General features: G+C 63.7%; 5 protein-coding genes and 1 long non-coding RNA gene across 6 annotated transcripts; 3 read left to right on the top strand and 3 right to left on the bottom strand.

Annotated features, from left to right (window-relative positions):
- The first annotated feature begins 1,140 nt into the window (after positions 1–1,140).
- Positions 1,141–3,166, top strand: LOC129737061 (uncharacterized). Its single transcript, XR_008734475.1, has 3 exons — positions 1,141–2,061; positions 2,303–2,449; positions 2,941–3,166. It is a non-coding gene; the product is annotated as an uncharacterized LOC129737061 (long non-coding RNA).
- A 7,260-nt stretch (positions 3,167–10,426) lies between these two features.
- LOC102051086 (PDZ domain-containing protein GIPC1-like) lies at positions 10,427–15,852 on the bottom strand. The gene is given in 13 exon segments (XM_055723786.1): positions 10,427–11,772; positions 11,774–11,802; positions 11,907–11,988; positions 12,084–12,163; positions 12,166–12,195; positions 12,872–12,988; positions 12,991–13,036; positions 13,038–13,052; positions 13,674–13,768; positions 13,771–13,861; positions 14,703–14,832; positions 14,834–15,097; positions 15,535–15,852. Coding segments are annotated over 12 exon segments (993 nt in total). The 5' UTR covers positions 14,989–15,097; positions 15,535–15,852; the 3' UTR covers positions 10,427–11,649.
- A 906-nt stretch (positions 15,853–16,758) lies between these two features.
- Positions 16,759–21,332, bottom strand: DNAJB1 (DnaJ heat shock protein family (Hsp40) member B1). The gene is made up of 3 exons (XM_055723785.1): positions 21,194–21,332; positions 19,383–19,949; positions 16,759–17,859 (listed from the first exon to the last, which is right to left on the bottom strand). The coding sequence occupies exons 2-3, from the start codon at positions 19,905–19,907 to the stop codon at positions 17,629–17,631; spliced, it is 756 nt and encodes a 251-aa protein (XP_055579760.1). The 5' UTR covers positions 19,908–19,949; positions 21,194–21,332; the 3' UTR covers positions 16,759–17,628.
- LOC129737065 (dnaJ homolog subfamily B member 12-like) lies at positions 21,088–21,775 on the bottom strand. Its single transcript, XM_055723834.1, is given in 3 exon segments — positions 21,088–21,258; positions 21,260–21,685; positions 21,749–21,775. Coding segments are annotated over 3 exon segments (624 nt in total).
- Positions 21,776–23,500: 1,725 nt separating this feature from the next.
- On the top strand, positions 23,501–27,160 carry LOC106631266 (protein tonB2-like; the record flags this gene model as incomplete). The annotated part of the gene is made up of 5 exons (XM_055723833.1): positions 23,501–23,847; positions 25,721–25,771; positions 25,896–25,947; positions 26,614–26,658; positions 26,745–27,160. Coding segments are annotated over exons 1-5 (645 nt in total), but the record flags the coding sequence as incomplete, so codon positions are not given.
- LOC129737092 (collagen alpha-2(I) chain-like) lies at positions 24,008–24,730 on the top strand. Its single transcript, XM_055724108.1, has one exon. The coding sequence runs from the start codon at positions 24,044–24,046 to the stop codon at positions 24,713–24,715; it is 672 nt and encodes a 223-aa protein (XP_055580083.1). The 5' UTR covers positions 24,008–24,043; the 3' UTR covers positions 24,716–24,730.
- Positions 27,161–27,334: the final 174 nt, after the last annotated feature.

The following is a 27,334-nucleotide window of genomic DNA, read 5'->3' as shown; positions in this document are numbered from 1 at the left end:
AAATTTCGCTAGGTGGCAGCAGCGCTCCACCAACAGGGCCGGATGCAGTACCTAATTATATTTCGCTAGATGGCAGCAGCGCTCCACTAACCGGGCAGCGCATGCGCAGAAACGGCTTGACGCCAAAGGGGCGGGGCTTCCGGCCTCGTACGTATGGGCTACGCATACGGCCCCGGAAGGTGGGTTCATTGCCGGCTTGCGCGCGAGCTGCAGTGGCTGTGGAGGTGCGGAGCCTTCGCCGGGAGCCTGGAAGAGTTTCGGGCCGGGACGTGCGGCGGCGCGGTGGCTGAGCGCTCGGGCTGAGGGCGGCCGGGGGCCGGCGGGCAGCGGCCGAGTGGGGGGGATGTGGCGGCCCGGCGCTCGGCCGCGGCAGGGAGCGCCTGGTGCCGGCGGCGGGCGGGCTGAGGCAGGCGGGCGGCCCGGCCCGGGACCGGCGGGGCTGCCGGCGGTTCTCGTCTCCCCGGCAGTGACGGTGGTCAGCGGGCTCCTCACGGGGCTGCCTTTTTTAGGTGGTTTTTTTTTTGTCTCTCGGAGCTGCGCCGCTTCCTCAGCGAGGAGGCGAGGAGCGGCGGCGGGGCGGCCCCGGTGCTCGCTTGTGGCGGCGGGGCCCGGGAGAGGGGTCGGCCCGCGGCGCCCCGCCGCCCACCCGCCGCCTCCGGGCTGCCCGGGCAGCCGCCGCAGCCGCCGCAGCTCTGCGCGGGGCTTTGTCTTTCCCCCAGCCGCTGGCCTGAGCCGTGGCAGCGGGCTGGGGCTGCTGGCCCCCGCGGGCCGCAGAGGCTGCCTTGGGGCCTGCGGTAACGCTGTCGCGGGGGGGTGGCTCAGGAGCCCCTTTCCACCTCTGCGAGCGGGCAAAGGCAAGAAAAGAAAGCCGGTAGCGGAATCCCCAGCCGTCGCCCCCGACTGCTGATTTCTCCGCAAGCGTTTAACCACCGGGGAGGGCTGGGAGGCGGCAGCAGCTCAGGTGTCTGGCTGATCTTGTGTCGTGACAGTCAGCTCCGGGGCCGGAGCAGCCGAGGGGAAGAGGCCTTTTGATTTGCTTCCCAGTGAAACCGGGGTCTTTTGTTTTCCCTTTGTCCCTAGGTTCGTCCGGAATCGTACGTTGACAAGTCAAGGGGAGCGGAACTGAAGGTCGGTTGAGATGTTACTTCGCCACGCGTGCCTCGTGCTTGGGAGTCGGACTGCTGACTACGGAGGGATCCCTTTTGTACCCGCCGAGGGCCCGCGAGGCTCCGTGTGCCCGCCGCTTCCGAGTGCTGCGCTGCGGCTCGGGCAACGGCCGGGGAGGAATTGTTGGTCCCTCGTGGTAACGCAGCCAGGCCTGCTAGGCGCTTAAAGCAGCGCGTCTGGCCGGGCAGTATTGTTTTTCGAGATTGTAAATGAGCTCGAGGTATAAACCCGCTTACGTTTCCGTACGGCGGTGTGCTTTGTCAGAGAGCTCAGATGCACTGACGGAGCTGGCACAGAGTTCCCTTGGGACTCCAGATTTGACTGTCTTGTTGAAAGGCTCCAGAGCCTGCTTGGGAAGCCGCTTGACAAGGCACAGATTTGCCGTGATTTTTATACTTGAATTCCGACTGTAACGCCAATGCCACGTGTTAGCCTTTCTCCAAAAGCTATTAAAAGCAGAATGAGCGTTAAGAATCTGATTACCTTTTAACGAAATTCAAAACAAAGCTGCGGGGTGAAGCGACTGGAAGCGTCCTGCCAGTCTGACGTGGGTATCGCTGCCGTGCATGTTATCTGCCTGTCTACTGATCGCTCCTGCCTCTTGTTCTGCCGCGGTAATTCCTCTGGGTAAGGCGTTGGGCTCTGACTGTAGTGCACCCCGACTCCCTCCTGACCCCTGCGAGACGTTATCGGTGTTTGCCTTCCTCCCGTTTCACAGGGCCTCGGCTGTTGCGTGCAGAGAAGCTGTCAGCCTTGTGAGAGAGCATGCAGCCGGCAAGCGCATCGTGGTGCTTCGGTACCGAGCTGATACCACAGGCATCCGTCTTTTGTTTGCGAAAAGGGATCGCGAGGAAATGTGCTGACGTTGGAGGGGGAAAGGTGGCGGGGGAACAGGTAGGAGGCAGCTTTCAACCAGTTTTAGGCTTAACTCCTGTGTTCCTGAGCATGGTTCTGGGCTTCGGGGGGTTTGCTTTTGGCTTTTCGCCTTAAGCGCGTCCTCCATCACCGCTGTCGGCGTGCGCTGAGCTGCGGCTCAGGGGACTGCGGCGATAGAGGCTGTGTGCGTGCCAACCGTCCTCAAGGCTAGAGCTGTATTCTACTTGTTACCCTGATGAAACTGTTTCTTTTTTTCTAGGGGGCGTTCCCACAAGGAAGTGGTGTGGAGCCGAAGGAGACTGCGATTGAACAGTGATGGAGCCATTTGGACCGAGTCTTGAAGATCTCTTCGGTTTTTGTTCGAGGAAACTTCGTCTCGAGACAGTCCTATTGCTCGCTGGCAATGGTAGGAAACTGCTTTGTTGAACTTGATGGCGCAGTGTGTTGGAATATTAAGATTCCTCGAGAGATCAGAAGCGAGTAGGTTGTTTCTCTAAGGTAAAGGTGAATAGGCCTGTGTCGTTAAAGGAAAGACTCAAAGTGGGTTTTGTTTCTCTTAAGTACAAAGGGCCCCATCTCAAGTGATTACAAAGTCTGAAATGATTGTTCAAAAGCAGACTTGTGCTGTTTGCAAACCGTCTGTTGCACTGCTCAAAGACAAAAGACGCTCACCGGAGAAAGTTTTTGGAAACCAATGTCAAATAGGCATGGGGAAAGAGCTGGAGAGGTTTATGTATCGTCTGTCGAATTATGTTCTCTTTCATGCCCTTCCATTTTACAATAAAAAGTTTCATGACCTCTTTACTCGTTAAGGCAATGTTGCTAGTGTTTTTATAAGGGGGAAAAAAAAGCGTAAGCCTAGTCTCTCGAGTGATTTTTTTTTTTCTTTTTCTCTAGACTAGTTGAATCGAAAATGTTCGCTGTAAGAACTTCATCCACCGAGATGTGAAGCCAGGCAACTTCCTAACGGGCCGTGGGCAGAGTTCCCTTATTGATGCCATGCCTATAATAAACTGTGCGGTCCGTTAGCTAGACGGGCTGCAATACCCAATTTTTTTCGCCAGACGGCAGCACCGCCCCAGGCGGAGTAAGGGCAGCGCATGCGCAGACGCGGCTTGACGCCAAAGGGGGCGGGGCTTCCGGCCCCGGGCGTACGGGCACATGACGCAATCCCGCTTTGGCGCATGCGCAGAAGCCCTTCTGGCCAACCGAGGGCAGCGCATGCGCAGAAGCGGCTTTGACCCCTAGGGGCGGGGCTTCCGGCCTCCTGCGTAAGGGCATATGACGCATCCGGCCCGGGAAAGGTGGGATCACTTCCGGCCCGCGCGGCGCCGGGCCTAACCCGAACCCTAACCTAACCCGAACCCGAACCCTAACCCTAACCTAACCCGAACCCTAACCTAACCCGAACCCTAACCTAACCCGAACCCTAACCCGAACCCGAACCCTAACCCTGACCTAACCCGAACCCGAACCCGAACCCTAACCTAACCCGAACCCGAACCCTAACCCTAACCTAACCCGAACCCTAACCTAACCCGAACCCTAACCCTGACCTAACCCGAACCCGAACCCGAACCCGAACCCTAACCTAACCCGAACCCGAACCCTAACCCTAACCTAACCCGAACCCTAACCCGAACCCGAACCCTAACCCTAACCTAACCCGAACCCTAACCTAACCCGAACCCTAACCCTAACCCTAACACTAACACTAACCTAACCCGAACCCTAACCTAACCCGAACCCTAACCCTAACCTAACCCGAACCCTAACCTAACCCGAACCCTAACCCTAACCTAACCCGAACCCGAACCCGAACCCTAACCCTAACCTAACCCGAACCCTAACCTAACCCGAACCTAACCCGAACCCGAACCCTAACCTAACCCGAACCCTAACCTAACCCGAACCCGAACCCTAACCCTAACCTAACCCGAACCCTAACCTAACCCGAACCCTAACCTAACCCGAACCGTAACCTAACCCTAACCTAACCCGAACCCTAACCTAACCCGAACCCTAACCGAACCCGAACCCTAACCCGAACCCTAAAACCCTAACCCTAACCCGAACCCAAATCCTAACCCTAACCCTAACCCTAAAACCCTAACCCTAACCCTAAAACCCTAACCCTAACCCTAACCTCCTTAGTTTCCACCTGCTCAGCCTCCATCTGCTGGGTATACCTCTGCCCCGCTCCAGAATATCCCCCAGCTCCTGCAAACATGTCATCAGCCAACAGCACGGCCAGTGACTCATTCAAATACCCTCTCAGCGACACCAGCACTTTCTTTATAGAATCACGGAGTCACTTAGGTTTAGTTGGAAAAGACCTTTAAGATCACTGAGTCCATCAGTTAACCTAAAACAGTTAACCTAACCTAAAACCTAAAAAGTCCATCATTACGGCAGTTCCCTAAGCGCCACCTCTACATTTCTTTTGATACACCCAGGGATGGTGACCCAACCATTTCCTTGGGCAGCCTGTTCCAACACTTGACAAACCTTTTGGTGAAGGAATTTTCCCGAATATCCCATCTCAAGCTCCTGTGGCGCAACTTGAGGCCATTTCCTTTCCTCCTATCAATTGTTACCTGGGAAAAAAAAGAGACCCACCCCTACCTCGCTACAGCTGCCTCTCAGGTAGTTGCAAGGAGCAGTGAGGTCTCCCCTCAGCCTCCTTTTCCCCAGGCTAACCAACCCCAGTTCCTTCAGCTGCTCCTCACAGGACTTGTGCTCCAGAGCCTTCAGCAGCTCTTCTCTGGACACACTCCAGCACCTCAGTGTCTTTCTTGTAGTGAGGGGCCCAAAACTGAACCCAGTTTTGGAGGTGCAGCCTCACCAGGGCTGAGTACAGCGGGACAATCCCTTCCCTGGTCCTGCTGGCCACCGTACTTCAAGCAGAAGGCAGGATGCTGTTGGCATCCCTTGTCTAGGGAGGAGTTTTAAGGGAACAGTGGAGACTTCAAAAGGAGTAAGTGTTTGGCTCCAGGAAGTTGCACGGGTTTGCGCTTTGGTATTTCGTTAGCACCTTGGACTGCAGTTACACTAAAGTGCATCTGGCAGAAGCAAAAATGGCATCGTGTTTTATCCAACAGACCTTTTCATTGCAGATGGTAAATGTGCAAAATGCAAGCAAGACAAATGCAATTTTAGAACTTTCCCTAAATCCTGGAGGAATACTAAACTCGTTTCGCGTGACTAGGATGTTCACCTTTGGCATTACATGCAGTAGACATTTTCTCATCTTGGCCATGTTTTGTATTTTGGTGTCTGTTTGAAGTAAAGTTCCAACTATAATTGTAATAATGGTCAAACTGATTTTAACAGGGAAAAGAAAAAGTCCAGTCCTGAAGTGTTCACCAGTGCTTCTTCTATGGAATTGGTGGCGCATGAGGAGTTTCAGGAGGGGCGCAGGCATTCGTTTTCCAGGTAATTGCGTTGCATGTCCCTAACAGAGAAGCAGATTGTCTAGAAGAATCAAGAGGAGTTCCAGTCCACCTCTCTATCCTGAGGTGGGTTGGATGGTTCAAGGGATTAGCAGTGATGGGAGCTCCACATGTAGGTCACTAGCTCAAAGATGGCAGGGATTACAGGTGACTGATAGTTATAACTGGGCAGCAGTTGAGAAGGAACAAGCTTCTCTTTTGCCAGAGCTTCTCTGTAGTGACATCCCTGGCCTCCTGACAGCCCTGAGGAGGCTAGAAACTGGACAGGTGTGGATTCCTGCGCCTCCGTGCTCTGACTGTAACTGTTACCTCAAAGCACTTTGGAGGAGATACGTGAGAGGAATTGCCCTTGTTCCCTCTGTCATCTAATCTCACGTGGATACACTGACGGATTGCAACCTGGACTGCAAACTGGTGCCTTTTGCTCAGATTTTGTTGACATCCTTAAAATTTTCTTACAAATTAAAAGATCAGACTTGTGTAAGGAAATCTTAAATTGGAGGAGGAATGAACATACGTGGAATAACCTGTGAAGGAAAATCTCAAGATAGCTGATGTCTTCTGTCCTCAAAAAGCCCTTGGGCAGGAATCTGAAGAGCTCTCTGTAGTAATGCTGTCAGTATCTTTCCCAGAGTAGTGGCATTCCGTCAGCTTACTAGAGACTGAGTTTAGAAGCTTTTAGCTAGGATTTTTCTTGAGATGCACTCACTGTCCTTGGTTAGAGCTACATGTATGTGCAGAATTTGGCTACAACTGGCTAGAAGTGGGGCATTTTGCATCCTGTACAAATTGCCAAACACACAGTGAAGTTAAATAGACTAAGCTGGCATTTTCAAATGGAACTTTACTGCCTCCAGGCTAAACCCTGCTTTCCTGACAGTTGATACTGCGCTGTAGCCATTAAGACTCAGTTATTTTGCACCTTACGGCAGCAAGAGTGATTTGCGCTGCAGGTAGATGCTGGGTAGTGAGACATCTGCATGTCCATGTACCAGCAGAGACCAGTATACACCCCTGAAATCCATCCATAGCTAGGGTAGTCCATGCGATAGAAGTGAGTGGGAACAGACTTACCCTTCCTGCATGTTTTTACACTACCACAGCAGCAGCTGTTCTGGCTCGTAAGCAGAAACCTTTACATGCCGTCATGCTCTTCGATTATCAGCAGCTGAAAGAAGCTTTGACAAAAGCGTATGGAGAGGGAAAAAACTCAAACCCAAACAATTTTGGGAGCAAAAAAAAAAACCTGCTGTGACTGTTTTGAATTAACTTCATTCATTTCCTTTGTGTTGCGTTTTGTTTTTTAAGGTCCAAGAACATGCTCTGGCTCCGGAGCACGCTCAGGATCAGGAACACGCTCTTGCCAGGGAACATGCTCTGACTCAGAAATGTGTTTGGATCAAAAACGCCCTCAGGTTCAGGAACGTTCTCTGGCTCAGGAACACACTCTGGCCAAGGAATGTGCATATGTTGGGGAATGTTCTCTGGCCGAGTTCTTGGCAGTCTGGCCAAGGAAGGTGCTCCGGCTGAGGAATGTGCTCTGGCTGAGGAACACGCTCTGGCCGAGGAACACGTTCTGGCTGAGGAACACATCCTGACTGAGGAACGTGCTCTGGCCAAGGAATGTGCTCTGGCTGAGGAACACGGTCTGGCCGAGGAACGCACATATATTGGAGAACGTTCTCTGGCCGAGGAACACACCTTCTGGCTCAGGAATGCGCTCTCTGGCTCAGCACCACATGCCCTGCCTCAGCAATGTGCTCGGACTCACCGACGCGCTCTGGCTCAGGAACACTCTGTGGCTGAGGAACACACTCTGTGGAGCTCTCACCTGGCTTCACAGTGCCTGCTCCCACCTCATGCCCGGCGCTCCTGACCTTCCCCATCTGCTCCCCACAGTGGTGGAAAGGAGACATTTGTGAACCAGAGGAGGGAATGGGGCTGGGGGATGTGGGGTGACCCAAGCCTAGGGGACCCCTTGCTGCATTACAGTTGGAGCCTGCCAGCAGGGCTGGGCAGCTGCTGGACAAGATGTGCCTTCCCTTTGCCTCCAGAACTGACAGCTCTGCTGGAGCAGAAGGTTTTCTTGAAAATCTCAAGTGTTGAGACCTTTTGGCTTGACAAATCCGTGCGTTTGGCCAAAGAGTGGAAATGAGGGTTTATGCACACGCAGCTCCTGGCACAAAGTCACCTTCCAGACGCAGCAGGGGACAATCGGCTCTCCAGGGTGGCCCTGCAAGAGCCCAGCCTGGAGGTGCCATCAGCCCAAGGCCTCATCTCAGAGCTCGGGGACCTCCTGGGTGGCACAGGACCTCCAGTGGGCCTGAGACACTCTAAGGATGTGATTTAAGACTGATTCTGAAAAATGCAATAATGGACCCAAAACCAGGGGATGTCTGGATGTCCAGTGGACACCCACGGGTGGGGAGGTAAATCTGGCCTCTGGTGTTTCCTTCTCAGTGCGAGCAGCGAGGACTGAGCTCTCCTAACTCCTCTGTGGAATTATCTCCAGCTGGCATAGTTCCTCGGAGAGCTGGAGAAGACCTGAGCCAAGGAGTCTGAGGAACAAACCCCCTCCAGAACACAGATGGCCATTTGCAGGGTCTCATGCTCCAACCTGCCCTTGGTGATGCCCCGGAGAGCCCAGGGGACCTGCTCCAAAGCGGATCTCATGCCCAGAACAAGCCTCCAGCCTGACGAGGTGGCCCCAGCCTCAGCCAGAGCTTCCCGACAGCTCTCAGGGACCCCGATTCCACCACCTGGTGCAGGTGACCCCGAGAGCTCCTCCAAGGTTGTCTCAGCTCAGTGCGATGCCCTGGGACCTGCACGATGGTGCCAGCGCAGCAGGTGGTCACTGGGAGGTGTGACCAGCTCGGCAGGACGGTGGGATCCCTCTGTGTGCCCCCCACACATGGATGGAGGTGAGCTCCGTGCCACAGGGGAGGCGGAGGGGCAGGAGCCCCCCGGCACAGCCCCGGGGAGGTGCGAGGGTGGGAGACCCACGGGAGGAACCTTCCCATGGTGTGACCACACAGCCCCCCCACCCCTGGAGGTGGTGAGCACCCAACCCCCCCCTGTGGTCCCCACGTGGCTCCCCGACATCGTGGAGCTCCAGCCCGGTGGCCATCCACCCCTGGCGCCTCATGCCCTCCCTGCCGCTGCCCACCCATCCTGCCCCCACTTGGCACCTGAAGGCGGCTTTTGGGGGGCAGCGCGGGGCAGCCGGGGGGTGACAGAGGTGGGGGACAGCAGGAGGGTCTGGAGGAGCTGGGTGGCACCAGGGGACCCTATGGACCATTCCCTGCGCTGCTGCCAGCGCCAGGTGAGGCGGGCAGGGACCCCCGGGGTGGGATGGAAACTGCCGCCCCTGGAGAGGGACCCCAGCCCTGAGCAGGACTGAACTGGGACCCCGGCCCTAACCCAGCCCTGACCCCAGAATCCCGACCCTGACCCCCACCCATAAAACTGACCCTCACCCCTAACCCAGACCTCCACCCCTAACACAGACCCTCACCCCTAACACAGACCCCCACCCCCAACCCAGACCCTCACTCCTAACCCTGATCCCCACCCCAACCCTGACCCCCACCCCAATCCTGACCTGAACCCTTAGCTCTGACCTCACCCCTAACCCAGACCCTCACCCCTAACCCAGACCCTCACCCCTAACCCACACCCGAACCGTGACCCCCCTCCCCACCTTGCCCTTCCTCCTTCCCACCGTCCCCCACGCACCCACCTGCCCCCGACCCGCAGTGCCACCGGCGGCCACACGGGGACGATCCAGGACGGCCGCAGCGCTGCACCCATCCCCCCCCCCCCCCCCCCAGGGTGCCCCGGGACAAACCGTCGTGTAAATGCCCCTCCCCCCCCAGCACCCCCACGTTCACACCCTGCAGGGTGCCATGGGGCGGGGGGGGTGGGGTGGGGGACGTGAGGGGCAAGCAGGGCTGGGAAGGGGCACGTGAGGGGTGTGTAAGGCCAGGAAGGGGTGTGCAAGGGGCTCGTGAGGGGTGTGCTAGGCTGGGGGTGTGCAAGGGGGTGTGCAAGGCTGGGAAGCGCTGTGCCAGGGAGTGTGCAAGGGGCGTGCAAGGCCGGGGAGAGCCATGCAAGCGGTGTGCAAGGCTGTGGCTGTGCAAGAGTGCCCGAAGGGCGTGCAAGGGGTGCGTGAGAGACATGCAAGGGGTGTACGAAGGGTATGCAAGGGGTGTGTAAAGGGTGTGCAAAGGTTGTGTATGAAGGTCATGTAAGGAGTGTCTGAGAGGTGTGCAAAGGGTGTGTGACAGGTGTGCAAGTGGTACATGAAGAATGTGCAAGGAGTGTGTGAAGGGTGTCGAAGGGATACACAAAGGTCGTGCAAGGGATGCACAAAGGGCATGCAAGGGGTGTGTGAGAGGTGTGCAAAGGGTGCATGAGAGGTGTGCAATGGGTGTGTGAGAGGCATACCAGAGGTGCACAAAGGGCGTGCAAGGGGTGTGTGCAAAGGTCATGCAAGGAGTGCATGAGACGCGTGGAAAGGGTGCAAGAGGTGTGCATGGGGTGTGCGAAGGGCATGCAAGGGGTGCATGAGAGGCATGCAAGGGGTGTGTGGAGGGTGTGCAAGGGGTGTGTGAGAGGCGTGCAAGGGGTGCACGAAGGGTGTGCAAGGGTTGTGCATGAAGGTGATGTGAGGAGTGTCCGAGAGGTGTGCAAAGGGTGCATGAGAGGTGTGCAAGGGGTGCGTGAAGTGTGTGCAAGGGGTGTGTGAAGGGCGTGGAAGGGATGCACAAAGGGTGTGCAAGGGTAGCACAAAGGGCGTGCAAGGGGTGCGTGAGAGGAGTGCAAAGGTGTGCGAAGGGCTTGCAAGGGGAGCACACGAAGGGTGTGTAAGACCCAGTTCTGCCAGCGAACGCTGAGCACACCCCCCACCCCCCCACCCCCAGCAGCCACCGTTCCCAATTTCTCTCTATTTTATGTTAAAAGCACTTTACATATCAAATACAAAAATATGCCCCAGGGAGGGGAGCCCCCTCCCCACCGCTGCCATGATCAGCCCCCCCCAACCCCAGCTACAGGGGACCCCCAGGGGACACAGGACAGGGTGACAGGGGGGCGGGGAGGCTGTGCTGTGTCCCCCCCCCCTCCCCCCGAGGTAGTCAGTGCGATGGGAGGTGACAGCATGTCAGCGGGGGGTGACAGTGTGTGACAGGCTCAGATTGGCACCAGCAGGCCAGGGGTCGGGGGGGGGGGGGCGTGTCAGGGGGGGTCTGTCTCATATTTTGCAGTGACACAGGGCTGCTCCGGTCCCCCTTCCCCCCCTAAAAAGCCCCTGGGGGGGGACCCTCATACCTCACCCTGCAGGGGGAGGGACATTAGTGTCATGGGGGGGTGACTGAGGGTCACCCAAGCAGGAGGGGCTGGGGTATCCCCCTAGTAGTGGGGTACAGCCCTCGGTAAGGGGGGGGGGGGGCGCGGCAACTGGGGCGTCTTCAGGCCCAGGGGTGCTTTAGAAGGGTGCCATGTTGGGGGGGGGGGGGGGGGGCACCAAGGCCCGTGGATGGGGGGTCCTAGAACATGGAGTGGGATCTCCTGACTGAGGAGGGGGCCCAAAAATTGGGGAGGGGATCAAAAGGACCCACATCCACGGGAGAGGAAAGCAGGAAATGGGGGGGGGGGGGGGGGCACCCACCTCTGTTGCGGGTCCTAGGCCAGCTGCAAGGGGGCTGGGGGGCGATATTCAGGGGGCTGGCACCCAGGTCCCCTGGCAGGGTGTCTGAAGGTGCAGTGGGGGTCCCATGCTTGGGAGGCCCTAGCTGGGAAAGGGGGGTCAGGTAATTTGGGGGGGGTCTACAGCTGAGGTGGGGCACTCAGCTCCATTACGAGGTCCTGAGAGGGGACTTCATGGGGGGCTCCCTGGCTGGGGTGAGGGCTCCATGTCCCTCGGGGAATGCTGGGGAGCCCCCCCTCTCCAGCAGGTATTCTGGGGGGAGGTCCAGCTTTTTGAGGGGCCCCATTTGCAAGTGGGGGCGTGTGTCTCCAATCATGGAATCGAGCAGAGGGGCCCAGTCCATGGCAGTCAGTGTGGGGGAGGGGGGGATCCCCTAACCCTAGGGATGCTCCCGGCCCAGGGAAGGGGTCCCCAGCCCTGGGGGGACCCCGCAGCGGGGGGGGCACCCTAGCAGCGCCCCACCTTGGCGTCACCAATGGCCCCCCAGACGTCAAAGACGAACTCGTCGGGGAAGGCGAAGTCCCCGAGCTGGGAGTCGAGGGCCTGGGCCAGCGCGTCGGGGTCGCGGGGCGTCCCGGCCCAGCTCCACCATGGTGGCAGCTGTGGGGACAACGGAGACACTCAGGGAACAACCAGTGCCTGCGGAGGGTCCCCTGCCCCCGGGGGGGGTCCCCTGGCCCCGGGGGGCTGCAGCCCACGCTCACCCAGCTCGCTGTCACGGATGCCCATGTAGCTCTCCAGCAGATCGTCCACCTTGGCCACAGCCCGCTCCTCGAAGGCAGACGGCTGGTGGGGGGGGGGGGGTCAGGGGGTCAGGGGGACCCCTGGAGACAGAGGGGGGGTCCCCGCTGCCCCGTCACCCTGCCCACGCGCTGCCCTACCTGCTCCTCAACGGTGGCAGGTCCCCGAGCACGGAGGCGCAGGGTGCCCCGGCCAGTGCCCGGGGCGGGGGGGCCCGCCACGGCCACCCCCCTGCCCGCGGCCCAATCATGTCTGAAAGGCAAAATGGGGGGAGTTGGGGGACTGAGAAGTGGGGGGGGGGGGGCGCATGGCTGAGGGGGCTCCCCACCAACCACAGACCCCCCAGGCCCCAAGGGGTAGGAGGGGAATAGTTTGGGGGTCTCTGTAGTGCCCCCCATCAGTCCTGGGGGGGCCCCCATCAGTCCATTGTTGGGGTATGGGGGTCCCACACATCCCCCCTCCAGTTACGGGGTCCCCACCAGCCTCCTTTTGGCTTTTGGCGTTCCCCCCAGCACTGTGGTCCCCATCGGTCCTCCCCCAGTTTTCGGGGTTCCCCAGGCTACTGACTCTGCACCAGCCCCCACCCTGTACCCAGAGACCCCCAGGCCCATGGGGTCCCCCTGAGTTTTGGGGGGGGGCTCTAAGGTACCCCTTCCACCTCCGCAGGTGTTCAGGGTCCCAGTAGCGGGGCTGGACCCTCCACCCCGAACACACATGGAGGGGTCCCGTCCCCTTTACTGGTGGGGCTCCAGTGCTCCCAGTAACCCAGGGCACTGCCCTCCAGTTCAGGACAGGGGACAGCAATGCCCTGGCTTGCCTGGGTCCCCCCAAAGCCAGTAAAAAGGTGGCTGCCCTGGGGGGAGGGGGGGCATTGGGATCCCTCCCGCTTGGGCTCCCTGTGCTCCCAGTGCTCCCAGTTGGGGCTCACCAAAGGCCTTGCGAGGCTCGGTGAGCTGGAGGGCAAAGGTGCGCCCCCGGGGCAGCTCCTTCAGCATCTTGGCCACCTCGTAGTGCCGGGCGCCCACCAGGCTCCGCCCGTCGATGCCTCGATCATGTCCCCAACGCTGATCACTGGGATCCGGTCGATGACACTCGCCCTCCCGGATCCGCTGCGGGGACCACCCGGGGGTCACCATGGCCCCCCAGTGCGGTCAGGGATGGTGCCAGGGCCCACCCCACCCCGTTCAGCGCACCACCAGGGGCTGCCTGTATCCCACCACGATACTCCAGGATGTCCCTTGGCATCCTGCCCCACCCCACCAGGGACACTGCCCCCTCCCCCCCCAGGACATCACCACAACCCCCTTCAACCCAGGGACCACCCAGGAGACCGCAGGGCCCCCCCCGAGAGTGAGGGGCCCCCTTCTCTGTCGCTACAGGCACCACCCAGGATGTCCCCATGTCCCCACCCACCCCATGTCCCCCCCACCCCATGTCCCCCCCAGGTGTCCCCCTTCCCCATCCCTACGGGCATCACCCAGGATGTCCCTGTGTGTCCCCCCCACCCCAGGGCCATCCCTAGGTGTCCTCCTTCCCCATCCCTATGTTAACTTGGGCACCACCCAGGATGCCCCAGTGCCTCCGACCCCATGTCCCCCCCTGGGTGTCATCCATCCCCATCCCTGCATTGACTTGGACATGACCCAGGATCTCCCCATGTCCCCACCCCCCCAGGGCCCCCTCTAGCACCCCAGGTGTCCCTGCCCGGTGACAGCACCCATGGGTGCCACCTAGATGAAGGCATAGCCGGCGCCGTTGTCGGTGATGGTGAGCCCCAGGGCCTCCTCCGACTTGAGGACCTGCACCTCCTTGCGCTGCCCCCTTGGTGTGGCGCGAAGATGAAGTCCTCCAGGCCAATCTGCCCGCCCAGTAGCTTCTCCATGTCCACCTTGTGTGTGTTGAGGGTGCAGAACATCACCTGCGGGGGCAGGGCGTCAGTGCCGGGGGGACCCTGGGGACAACGCCCCAGCCACCTGGGCCAGCCCCCTCCTGGGGACGCCTCGGTCACACGGGTGGGAAGGACCTGGTGGGAGGAACCTCCATCTGGGGACACCCCGGGACCCCTCCAGGGGACACAAGGTGATGGGTGATGCTTAAGGGACCTTGGGACCTCCCTGTGCACCTCTGGGGTCCCCTCCCCCTGATGTCAACAGCCACCCATGGTCACCCAGCCTAGCCACCCGGGAGTCCCCTGCCCTTTGGGGTGTCCCCAGGGACCCCCAAAGCCCCAGAACCCACCAGGGACCCCAAAATCCGACCAGGACCACCCAGGGACCTAAAAACCCCCACAGGGAACGCCCCGAAAATACCCCAGGGACTCCCAAAACCACCAAGCCACCACCAAACCCACCAAGCCCCCCCCAAACCCTCAGGGCACCCCCCAAACACCCCCGGAAACCCACCAATCCCCCAAGACCCTCCAATCCCCGAGGAACGCCCCCAAACACCCCAGGGACCCCCAAACCCACCCCAGGGACCCCCAAACCCCCCAGGTCCCAGTCCCATGGTTCCCAATGTCCCCTAGGACCCCCAGCACCCAAGGGTGCTCCCAGCCTCTCCTTTACTGATCCTGCAGTGCCCCCAACACCTCGCCCAAGCACCCAGGGATACCCTGGGAGCCCTCGGTGCCCACCCCTCAGCACCCCCACCACCCAGGACCCCACTCATCACCCAGGGGTGCCCTGGGAACCCTCTGGGGGGCCACCCCTCAATCCCCCACCCCCCAGCACCCCACCCAGCACCCAGGGGTGCCCCCCCACCTCTCCCGGGGGGATGCGGAAGGCCTCGGCGATCTTGCCGTAGAGCTCACGGACATTGGTGAACCCCTCGACACGGCCGGTGGGGCTGCCATGTGCCAGCTGCGTGTGGAACACTAAAGCCGAAGGGCAGGGGGCGGGGGGGGGGAGCCCCGGGGCGGGGGGCCCCCCAGAAACACCCACCGGCCCCCCCCGGGGTCTCACCAGCAGCCCCCCCACGTCCCCCTGCCGCCTCCTCGTTCTCCACCAGCGGCGGGGGCTTCTTGCGGCGGCCCAGGCCTAGCGGCATGGGGGGGTGGGGGTGGGTATCAGGGGGTGGCAGCAGAGCCCTGGGGGGGGGCAGGGGGCTGGGTGCCCCCTCCCCGTGGAGGTGGTGTCCTGCGGTGCTTCGCCGGGTGCTAGGAGAGAGGGGGAAACTGAGGCACGGGGGGGGGGGGTGCTGCTGGGCCGTAGAGGGAAACTGAGGCACAAAAAGGGGTGACTGAGGGGCAATGGGGGAAACTGACGCACGGGGAGGGCTGATGGGCCGTAGAGGGAAACTGAGGCATGAATGGGAGTGGCTGGGGAGCCATGGGGCGAAACTGAGGCACTGGGGGGGGCTGTGGGGCCATGGGGGGAAATCGAGGCGGATGGGGGGGGGGGGGGGGGGGGGGGCGGGGAATCGAGGCAGGGAGGTCCCCGGCTGCGGGCGCTCCCGAGTTTCTCTGCGACCAGAGGGTCGGGCCTGCTGGACGCCCGGTACCGTCCCCGTGGGGGCCCAGCGCACCTCCCTCCCCGCCCAGGCCGCCCACCCCCAAGATCCCGGGCCCGGCCGCCGCCGCCCAGCCCCGCTCACCGGCCGGACCCTCCCGCCTGCCGCCGGGCGCTACTGCCGGAGCGCCACTTCCGGGAAGGCGGAGCCAAACCCGCCCGGACCAATCACCGCCGCCTCCTCGCCGGGCAGCGGAATGTGCAGCGGGGAGGGGCGAGGCGGCAGGATAGGGCTCGGCCACCCGCACACACACACCCCCCCCCCCCCCGGGCCATGGGCGCGCCCGCTCCGCACCCCCGCGGGTGGGGCCACCCCCGACCAATCAGCAGCGAAAACCGCGCGTCCCGGGGGCGGGGCCCGCCAGGCTGGGAGGGGCTGGCGAAGATAGCTGCGGCGCCGGGGGGGGGGGGGGGGGGGGAGGGGGGGGGGGCGGGGGGCGGGGCGGGGCTGGGAGCGGAACATACGACCCAGCGACGGACGGACGACGTTTTTCGGGGGTGGGTAGGAGAGACCCCATTGCGGGGAGTTAGGAGGTGGGCAACAGGCCCCATTGAGGGGGGGGGGGCGAGAAGGCGGAGGGTGACCCCATTTTGGGGGGGGGCAGCACGCACCCCCGTTCGCGGGGCACAGCGACAGACCCCATTTGGGGGAGGGGGCACACACCCCATTTGAAGAGGAGGTGGAGTGTTAAAGATCCCATTTGGGGATGAGGGGGGGGGGAAGGTTACACGCCCCATGGTTGGGGGGGGAAAGGTAGAGGGTGACTCCATTTGGGGGGGGGGGGGGGGGTGAGGACACACCACCCATTCACCGGGGAGGGGGAAGGGTCATAGACCCCATTTAGGGAGGTGGGGGGGGGGGGGGAAAGGTACGTCCCCATTCGAGGGGGGAAGGTGACAGCCCCATTTGCGGAGGCACACACTCCATGGGGGGGGGGGGGGGGGGGGGGCGCGGGGCACACCCCCCATCTGAGAGGGTGGGTGACACCCTCCTTGGAGATGGGGCAGGGGGGGGGCCAGGAACAGACCCTGGACTGCAGTGGGGAGGGCTCCCCACCCAGATCGGGGGGGAGGGGACGACGACACCCCCCACCCCCCCAGCCCCATGTAGGGGGTCGCGGCCAGCAGCCCCCCACCCCCCCCAGAGGCAGAGGCGGGGGGGAGGTTTCAGTGCTTTATACAAAGGGACTCACGCTCCTGCTGCAGGAACAGCCCCTTTTCCCGGCGGATTCATCCAAAGGATAAGAGGGTCCCGCCCTGCCCCCCCCCCCCCCGCCCCCGGCCGCCCGCGGCCCCCCCCCACCCCCTCGGGGGGCTCCCCCTCGTCCTGAGGGGAAGGGAGGGCACCCCACACCCCCTCACACCCCCCAGCAGAGGGAGATGCATGAGGACACCCTGCACATACCCCCAGCCCCAAGAAGTGGGACCCCCAAATGGGGGGGAACCAGGGACCCCCGGGGGGGGGGGGGGGGGGGAAGGGGGCATGGTCAAGGACACAGGGACCCCCAAGAGGGGGACAAGGACAGCCCAGGACCCCCAGAGTGGGGCCACGAGGACATGGGGAGCCCCATGACAGGATGAGTGGGGACCCCCAAATCGGGGGAGTGGGGGGCTGGATGATGACACCTGTGTGTACCCCCAGCCCCGACACCCCAGGACCCCCAGGGACAGGGGGCGCAAGGGCTCTAGGAGCCCCAAGATGGGGGTGCTGGGGGCGACACTAGGACACCCCAGGGCCACCAGAACAGAGAGATGGGGGACCACCCCCACCCCAAGCCCCCCAGCACTCCAAGATGGGGGGTGGGGGTGGGACACCACCTGGGGGCCCCCAGATCCCCAAGTGGGGAGGGAGGGGGGCACAAGGATGGTTCAGGACCCCCAAAGCCTGCAGACAGGTGATCGAGGTCACCTTACCACCCCTAGACCCCCAAGATGGAGTGGGGAGGGCACCCCGGGACCCTTCCAAGCTCTAAGACAGGGGGATGAGGACACCCCACCACCCCAGCCCCCCAAGATGGGGTGGGTGAGGACACCCAGCCCCCACGAAGCCCGGAGGTCCCTGAGGTGCCACCCTCAGCCCAAGGCCTGGCATGGGCCCCCCCTCGTGGTCCCAATGAGGTCCGACCCCCCTCCCCAAGCCCCCCCAGGTGGGGGCGGTGGGGGCACAGCGGGGGAGGGGCTAGACGGGCAGGATCTGCTCCAGAAGGGTCCTGGAGGATGGGGGGATCCTGTCGGGGAACTTGACCTCGAACTCGATGATGAGGTCCCCACGCTGGTCGGGCGTGCGGGGGAAGGGCAGCCCCTCGCCCGGGATGCGGCGCTTCACCCCCGGCTTCAGCACATCCTTGAAGACCATGGGGATGGTGCGGCCGTCCAGCGTGGGCGCGTGCACTGTGCAGCCACAGAGCGCCTGGGGGGGACAGGGGGGACAGCGCTGTCACCCATGCTACCAAGGTGCCCACGGCCCACCTGTCACAGCCCCGCCACCAAGGCCGAGCACCCAACCCACCACCCCAGCCCATGTGTCACGTCCCCATCAACAGCGTGGAGATCAACCATCCATTGCACCCCCACCCAGACCAACCACCCATCGCACCCCCACCCCGACCAACCATCCAACCACTCATCAGACAAAGACCCACCACCCATTGTGTCTCCAAGACCAACCCTCCCCACTGCATCCTTACCACCACCAAGACCATCTGCCCACCATGTCCCCCCACCAAGTCATCCCCCCACAACCACCCACCACATCCCCACCACTCAACCACCCACCACGTCCCCCAAAGTCATCCCCCACCAACTGCCCACCACCCAACCATCCCCCCCCACCAAGCCCCCCCCACCCATCATGTTTTCACCAGGACCAACCTCCCATTGCATCCCCACCAGCACCACCAAGACCAGCTGCCCACCCACATGTGTCCCCCCACCAAGACCCACCACCCAACTGCCACCATGTCCTTCCCACCAAGCTGTCTCCCCCACAACCACTCACTACATCCCCAGCACCCGTCCCCCCGCAAGACCCACCACCCAATCACCCACCACATCCCCAAATCATCCCACCCCAACCGCCCACCACATCCCCAATACCCAACCATCCCCCCCAGCAAGACCCACCCACCCAACCGCCCACCATGTACCCCCCCCCAAGTTGTCCCCCACAACCACCCACCACATCCCCACCACCCAATCGTCCTCCCAAGACACATCACTCAACCACCCATATCCCCCCATGAAGCCGTCCCCCCCCAAAGCTGTCCGTCCCCCAACCACCCACCACTTCCTCCCCCACAACCCACCACCCACCATATCCATGCCACCAATGCCAACCGTACAACCACCCTTGGTCTTCACCACCAAGACCCACTACCCAGACAACCAGCCTTCGACCCAACCACCCAGACAACCCCCCATCACATCCCAGCCACCCCTCGTATCCCCACCACCATGACGACCGTCCAGTCACCTGTCTCTTCTCTACCACCAAGACCAACTGCCCCATCACATCCCTACCACCACCAGATGCCCAACCACCCTTGGTCTCCACCCCCCAGACCCACCACCTCCTGCATCCCCACCACTCAGACAACCACTTCTGACACCCCCCACCACACAGGCCAACCACCCAGACCACCACGTACCACATCCCCCCCACCACACAGACCAACCACCTGTTGCATCCACGCCACCAAAACCAACCACCCAGGCAACCTCCCTCGGTCCCCACCTCCAAGACCCACCATGCATCATGTCCGCACCACCTGCTGCATCTCTACCATCGAGGCCAACCCACCGTTGCATCCCCACCACCATGTTCAACTGCCCACACAACCACCTGCCACATTCCCAACACCGCCAAGGCCGACCCACCCTTGACATCGCCACCCGCTGCAAGACCAAAGCACCCACTAGGACCCCCCCACCCACCTCACGGAGGCTGATCTTTGCTGGATAGACAATGTCCGAGCCCTCCCGGCGGAAGACACCATGAGGTTTGTCTTTGAGGACAAAGACGACATCAGCAGGGATGTTGTTGGGGGTCTGGTCGCCCTCCTTGGGGAAGGTGATCTTGGTGCCCTCCTTCCATCCCCGCTTCACCTCGATGGTGAGGATTTTGTCCTCGTTACGCACCGTCTTCCCGTCAGGGTTGAGACGCTTGTGAGAGATCTTCATCTTCTTGGTGCAGCCACTGTAGATCTCCTCCAGGGAGACCTTCAGGTCATAGAGGACTGGGGGGTCTTGCTTACGGCAGGCACCTTCGGGACCCCCCCCGCCCCCGGGGAAGCCAACGCTACCAAAACCTCCCACATGGAAGGCAGTGAAGGCGTCGTCACCATCATCATCATCCCCGTTGCGTTGCACGAAGAAGGTGTCAAAAGTGCGACCGTCGAAGAATTCGGCGAACATGGCGTGGGGGTCCGCCCCGGAAGGTGTAGGTGAAGGTGGGGCCATTGGACCCCCCCGGGCCAGAGGTGGGGGCACCCCCTTTCAGTCCTGGAAAGGGAAGGAAGGCACATGTCAGCCTCACCGGCCGGTTCCCAAAGCACCTCGGCATCCACCCAGCTGGGGCAGGGCGTGGGGCGAGACGCAGGCAGGGTGTGGGGCAGGCAGGGGGTGGTGGCGGCCTGGCACGGCCCCAGCTGGGAGCGGGAACCGGTTCGGCGCAGGAGGACGCAGCGCAGACAGACGCTGCTGACGGCTGCCAGGCCCAGCCAGGCCCCAACAGGCCCAGCCGGATCCATCGCCACCCCCCGGCACGCCCCGGCGCGGCGCCCAGCACCCCCGGGCCCCAGCACCCCCGCCTGCACCCATCCACCCCCAGCTGGCTCCCCCAGGACCCCAGCCCCATTCCACTGCCTGTCCCCCAGCCCCACCACCTGCACCCCGCCAGCCCCCTGCCCACCCCTGCCTGGCTCCTCCAGGACCCCAGCCCCACCACCTGCACCCCACCAGACCCCTGCCTGGCTCCCCCAGGACCCCAGTCCCATTCCCACTGCCTGTCTCCCAGCCCCACCACCTGCCTGCACCCTGCTCCCCCTGCCCCCAGCCCCACAAACAGCCCCCAGTCTGCTGCCCCACAACCACTGCTGCCTGCCTCCAGCCTGACATTCTTCCCTCCCCGCTGCCTGTCCCCCGACCTCCTTTCACCCCCTGACCCCCACCCAAGACCCCTATCACACACTGCCTGCCTGCACGCCGGCCCCCCCCACCCCTGCCTACCCAACCTGCCTGCACCCTGAACCCCTGCCTACCCAGATCCCCTATACCTCCATACTGCTACCCCAGCTCCTCTACATCACCACACTGACCCCTCACCCCCGCCCCCCCAGATCCACCCCACCCCAGACCCCGACACACCTCCACACTGCCCCCGCAGACCCCCACCCGCTCCACACTGCCCCCCCAACCCTGCCCAGACCCCCAGACCCCTGACACCTCCCCCTGCCCTCCCCAGCCTGCCCACCCCCCAGACCCCCTCCACCTCCACATTGTGCCTCCCAACCCACCCAGCCCCCCCCGACTTTGCCGCCCAGACCCACTCAGCACCCTCCTCCCCCCCAGCCTGCCCCCCTCAAAACCTCCTATACATCCACACTGCGCCCCCCAGCCCCCCTATACTGCCTCCCCCACCCTACCCCCCAAACCCACCCAGCACCCCCCCGCCCCGCCCCGCTCCCGGCGCCCTCTCTGCCTCCCCGCGCCGCCCCCGGCGCCGCCGCTCACCCTCCTCCCCGTACTTGTCGAAGATCTCCCGTTTCTTGGGGTCGCTGAGGACGTCGTAGGCCTCGGCCACCTCCTTGAAGCGCCTCCTCGGCGCCCGGCTCTTTGTTCTTGTCGGGGTGGAAGCGCAGCGCCTGCCTCCGGTAGGCCCGCCGCACGTCCTCGCCCGAGGCGCCGCGGGACAGCCCCAGCGTGCGGTAATAGTCCTTCCCCCATCGCGCCCGGCCGCGCTCTGAGGCGCCGGCCGAACCTTCCAGAGCCCGCCGCCCGCCTCGCCCCGCCTCCCCGCCCCTCCGCCAATCCGCGAGCGCCGCGTCACGCCGGGGCGGGGCAAGGGGTTGGGCGCGCAGCCTGCGCCTGCGCGACGGGGGTGCGCGGGGCGGGGCACGCGGTCGGCTCCGCCCCCGCCGGCTGCTGCCGGGGCAACATGATGGGGGGGCAGGCTGTCCCGTCACCACGGCAACCGTCACCCGGAGACAGCCTGTGCCCAACGCGGGAGGCCGGTGGCCCTGTCACCCGGCGCCACCACCACCCAGTGACAGCCCTGTCACCCCACTGCCTCTGCCACACACCCACCCAGTGACAGTCCTGTCACCCATCGCAACAACCCTGTCACCCACTGCCTCCACCACACAGTGACAGCCCTGTCACCCGCCGCCGCCACCCAAGCCACCCAGTGACAGCCCTGTCACCCACTGCCACCCAGTGACAGCCCTGTCACCCACCCAGTGACAGCCATGTCACCTGCCACCACCGCCACACAGTGACAGCCCTGTCACCCACCCAGTGACAGCCATGTCACCACTGCCACCCACCACCCAGTGACAGCCCTGTCACCCACCCAGTGGCAGCCCTGTCACCCGCTGCCACCACCACCCAGTGACAGCCCTGTCACCCATCGCAACAGCCCTGTCACCCACCGCCACCACCACACAGTGACAGCCCTGTCACCCACTGCAACAGCCCTGTCAAACAGTGACAGCCCTGACACCCACTGCCACCACCACCCAGTGACAGTCTTGTCACCCACTGCCACCTGCAGTGACAGCCCTGTCACCCACCAACACCCACAGTGACAGCCCTGTCACCCACCGCTACTGCCACCCTGAGGGGCAGCCACCTGTCACCCACCACAACAGCTCTGTCACCCACTGCCACCTGCAGTGACACCATCACCCCGAGAGGCAGCCTGTCCTGTCACCCACAGTGACAGCCCTGTAACCCATTGCCACCCCGCAATGCTGGCCTGTCCCTGTCACCCACCACCACCCACAGTGACACTGTCACCCTGAGAGGCAGCCAGTCCTGTTACCCACAGTGACAGCCCTGTCACCCACCACCACCACCCCCCACAGTGACACCGTCACCCTTACAGGCAGCCTGTCCTGTCACCCGCAGTGACATTATCACCCTGAGAGGCAGCCAGTCCTGTCACCCACTGTGACAGCCTGTCACTGTCACACACAGCCACTACCACCATCCAGACACTGCACCAATACCCCCCCATCACCCCTGGTAACAACCCACCTCCTGTCACCCAGAGCAACTGTCACCTCCCGTGACAGCCTGTCCCCTGGCACACACAGTGTCTTGTCACCACGACAGTCCGGCCACTGTCCCTGTCCACGACAGCCTGTCCCTGTCACCGCAGTGTGCCACCACCATGCCACCGACTGGGACCTTTGTCCCCCCCGTGTTCCCTAACAACGTGCCCAAGGAGTGTCTCTGGTCTGGGTGACACCCGGGCACAGACACAGCAGGGCAGCTCATGGTGACATGCCAGCATCTGGGTGTCCATGGGGACACAGGGACAGGAGGGACTGGGGACACGGGGATGTGGCGGATGGAGGGGACAGGGGGACATGGGGGCAGGTGGCCAAGGGGCCATGGGGACACAGGGACAGGGGTGATGGGGACACGGGGCTGTTGGCTGACCCCAGAGTGGGGGACACAATGTGCTCCCGGTGGCTCCGTGTCCCAGCGCTCGCACCCCCGACATGTCCCCCTGTGCTACAGGGTGTCCCCAAGAAGCCCCCTATGACCCCCGCCCCCCCCCTACCCCGGTCAGCGTTGCCCTGGGCCCCCTGTCCCCAGAGAATCCATGTGGTGCACCTGTGACACCGTGACCCCCATGACCCCCCCAGCCCCCCATAGACCCCAACCTGTGACCCCCGGTGACGCCCATGACCCCCCCAGTGCCCCATGGACCCCCCACGATCTCTGCAACACCCCCAACCCGCCCCCCTTCGTCGTATCCCGAAGGGCCCCGCCCACCGAAGGCCCCGCCCGAAGGCCCCGCCCACCCCCAAGGCCCCGCCTCGAAGCCCACGCACAGACATTACGATGCCCACCTCCACACTGCCAGCCTCTGCCACAAGCTCATTGGCTGCCTCCGCCGTCACTCTGCGCCCCGCCTCTGCTTCCCATTGGTCGAGCAGCCGTCAGGCGTTCCCGTTGCCGCGGAAACAAGCGGGGCGGGAAGAGTAGCGGGTGGGGGCGGGGCCGCTGTGACCCCAGGCCTTGATTGGCCGCTTGCCACCACGCGCGCGGCGGCGATTGGCGGCGGCTCAGGCCCCGCCCGCCAGGTGAAATGGGCGGGTCCGGTGCGGGGAGCGACCGGCCGGCGGGAGCGCGGCGGCGGCGGAGAGCGGCGGTCATGAAGCACTACGAGGTGAGGCGGCGCCGCCCGCCCCGATCCCGGCCCCGGCTCCCTCCCAGGGCCCAGCCGCCGCGGGCCGCCGCGACTCTTCCACGCATGCGCCCGGCACCCGGCTCAGCGCCACTGCGCATGCGAGGAGCGGAGGGGGGGGGGGGGGGACGCGGAGCGCGCACGTGCATTAGGCCAGGCCCGGCGGAGGGGGCCGCACATGCGCACGAGGCTGAGCGGCGGCCGCGCAGGCGCCGTGGGGCGGCCGCGTGGTCTGCGCATGCGCGGGGGCGGGGTCTGCCGAAAGGGCGGGGCCTCGTCGGTCCGCGGGGCCTGGTCTCGTTTTTGGAGCCTGGCCCGGCCCAGCGAGGCCCGGGCTGGCTCAGCAGGGCCCAGGCTGCTCCGACGGGGCCCAGCTACCCCCCTGGGCCTGTCCCACTATGCCGGACCAGCCCCACCGGGCCTCGCCCGGGCTTGCTATGGCCGCGTCACGCACAGCCTGTCGCAACAGCCCCGAGGGGCTGACGGCACGGGTGACGTGACGGTGACGGGGCGTGGCGGCCGCCGGCGGCTCCGCCCTGCGTGCGCGGTGCCAGGTCCCGGGGTGGCCAGGGGGCGGGGGCTCCTCACGGTGGCACCTGGGGGGTCCCCCGTGCCTGCCTGGGGGGAAGAGCCAAGCCGCCTGCAGCGCTCCCCCCCCACACCCCCCGGGGCGGCGGGGAGCGGCTGTGCGGGGGCGGAGAGCGCAGCTCCTGCCGGTGGCGCTGCCAGCCCCGACCTGCCCTGGCGGGCTGCCTGCCGCACCCCACCGGCGCGGGGGAGGGCAGGGCCCAGTGTGATGCCCCTTCAGTGGTGCCGCACACCCTCGCCAGGGCCAGGTGTGACACCGTGACGGCCCCAGGGTCCCTACACTCGAGTGGCAGGTGGGACATCCCCCCCAGGGTGGCCTCATTCCGCCACCCGGCGGTGGCGCTGGGAGGGGCCAAGGCTGCGGGGGATGGTTGTCATAGCTCGGCGGTGACGGTGACCACGGTGCTGGCAGGACTCAGCCCGATGGTGGGGAAGAGCCAAAATAAACCAACCAACCCCCGGCCGGCCCTGTCACTGTCACCATCACCAGCGCCACAGTCGGGGCACCTTCAACGCCTCGTTTGGCATGTCCAGGATCACCCATGGGGGTGTCACACCCCAGCCCCTCCCTGGGGGTGACAGACCCATGTCCCTGAAGGGTTGTCACAGGGTGGACATGGCCCTTGTCCCCACCAGCATGACCCAGGGGTGACAGACCCCTGTCCCTGAAGGGTTGTCACAGGGTGCCATGGCTCTGTCCCCACCAGGGTGACCCAGGGGTGACAGACCCCTGTCCCCGTTGCAGTGCCACAAGATGATGTAGACCAGTCCCCCCCCAGGGTGACCCACGGGTGACATCAAGCCACAGTGCTATCCTTCAGCCAGGCCTGTCACCACCCTCGTGCCACCGAGGCCTTGGGGGACCCTTGGTGTGTCAGTGGGGGGGCCCAACCTTACCTCCTGCCCACGTTGCACTCCGGGCCCCTCTGTCTCCACCAGCCACCGGTCCCTGTCCCTCTCTGAGCACCAGGTGACCCTGTCCCTCCTCTGGCCACCTCCGTGACCACCTCCAGGGCCACCTCCAGGGCCACCAGGGCCAAGAGCCAACCCCAGAGAGGGGAGGAGGTATATATTTAGCAGCTCCCCAGGGACTGCTCAGGTTTCAGCTGGGCGCGCCGGCGTCCCCGCGGTGTCACCAGAGCCCGGTGACATGGAGGGAGCGGGGCTGCCCCGTGAGGGGGGTCAGGTGTCCCAGTCCCCCATCCTGGGGCTTTGGCGCCAGGCTCCCCCCATCAAGAAGACCAAGAAAGCTGTCCTCTTCTTTGAGGTGGAGATCCTGGACGCCCGGACACGGGAGAAGCTCTGCTTCCTTGATAAGGTACCTGGAGGGGGGGACACATCCCCTCTACCTTGTCCTGTGTCCCCTTAGGGGGGCTGGGGGCTGGAGAAACTGAGGTGTGGGTGCCCTGGCAGCCCCCTGACGGCTTCTTGGCTGCCCGCAGGTGGAGCCCCACGCCACCATCGCCGAGATCAAGAGCCTCTTCACCAAGGCCCGTACGTACGGACAGGGATGGGAGGGGGACGGGGACCCTCCGCCAGGACCCCCTGTGGCAGCTGGGGACCTGCTGTGAGGTGGTGGGAACCCTCACTGTGGCTGGGGACATTTAATGGGGCCATAGGGATCCTGGTCATGGAGTGGTGGGGATCCTCGTAACAGCTGGGGACCCGTCACAGGGCTGTGGGCACCTGTCACAGGGCTCCCTTGTTGCAGCAGGGACCCACCATGGGGCCGTGGGAACCCACGTCACAGGGTGATGGGGACCCTCTTTGCAGCCAGGGACCTATCACAGGGCCATTGTGGTCACCATCGTGACTGGGGATCCACCACAGGGCCACCACAGTCCCTACTGTGGCTGGGGACCCGTCACAGAGCCATGGGCACCCCTGTCATGGGGCCTTGGGGACCCTTGTGGCTGAGGACCTGTCACCAGGCCACTGTGGTCACCATCGTGACCAGGGACCTGTCATGGGACCTTGGGGACCCTCATTGTGGCTGGAGACCTCTCATGGGCCCTAGGGACCCCCATCATGACCAGAGAGCCATCACAGGACCCCCTCATCACCAGGGACCTGTCATGGACCCCCATCTGGGTGCCATCACTGTCCCCACTGCAGCCTTGTCCCCCCAGTGGCACAAACACGGTCCCTTCTGTCCTGCAGATCCCCAGTGGTACCCGGCCAGACAGTCCCTGCGCCTGGACCCCAGTGAGTGCCACCGCGGGAGGGGGGGGGGGGGATATGTCCCCAACCCCATCGGGGGGCGGGGGTCACCGGGGCGCCTGTCCCTCCAGAGGGCAGATCCCTGAAGGATGAGGATGTGCTGCAGAGCCTGCCCGTGGGCACCACCGCCACCTTCTACTTCCGTGACCTGGGGGCGCAGATCAGCTGGGTGACGGTGAGGCAGCTGCCTGCCTGTCCCCCTGTCCATCCCTCCCACTCCACATCCCCTGCCCCCACTGCCCACCCTCTATCTGTCCCCCAAGTGCCTCTGTCCCTCTGTCCATCTGTCCTTTCCTCCCACTCCCCGTCCCCGTGCTCACACCCCGGGCCCCACTGCCCACCTGCTGTCCGTCTCCCTGTCCCCCAAGTGCCTCCGTCCCTCTGTCCATCCATCCTTCCCTCCTGCTCCCCATCCCCACACTCACCTCACTGTCCCCCTGTCCCTCCCGCTCCCCATCCCCCTGCCCACCCCACCGTCCCCCTGTCCGTCTGTCCCTCCCTCCTGCTCCCTGTCCCCCTGCTCCCCCCCTGCCCCCCCGCTGTCTGTCCCTCTGTCCCCCCACCCGCTGTCTGCCCCTCTGTCCCCCAAGTGCCTCCATCCCTCTGTCCGTCCTCCTGTCCCCCGAGTGCCTCCATCCCTCTGTCCATCCCCTCGTACTGC

The sequence above is a fragment of the Falco cherrug genome, chromosome 11 (genome assembly GCF_023634085.1).
Source record: "Falco cherrug isolate bFalChe1 chromosome 11, bFalChe1.pri, whole genome shotgun sequence".
NCBI lineage: Eukaryota > Metazoa > Chordata > Aves > Falconiformes > Falconidae > Falco > Falco cherrug.
Note: the sequence above shows the minus strand (reverse complement) of the source record. Positions and strands in the feature narration are given on the sequence as shown.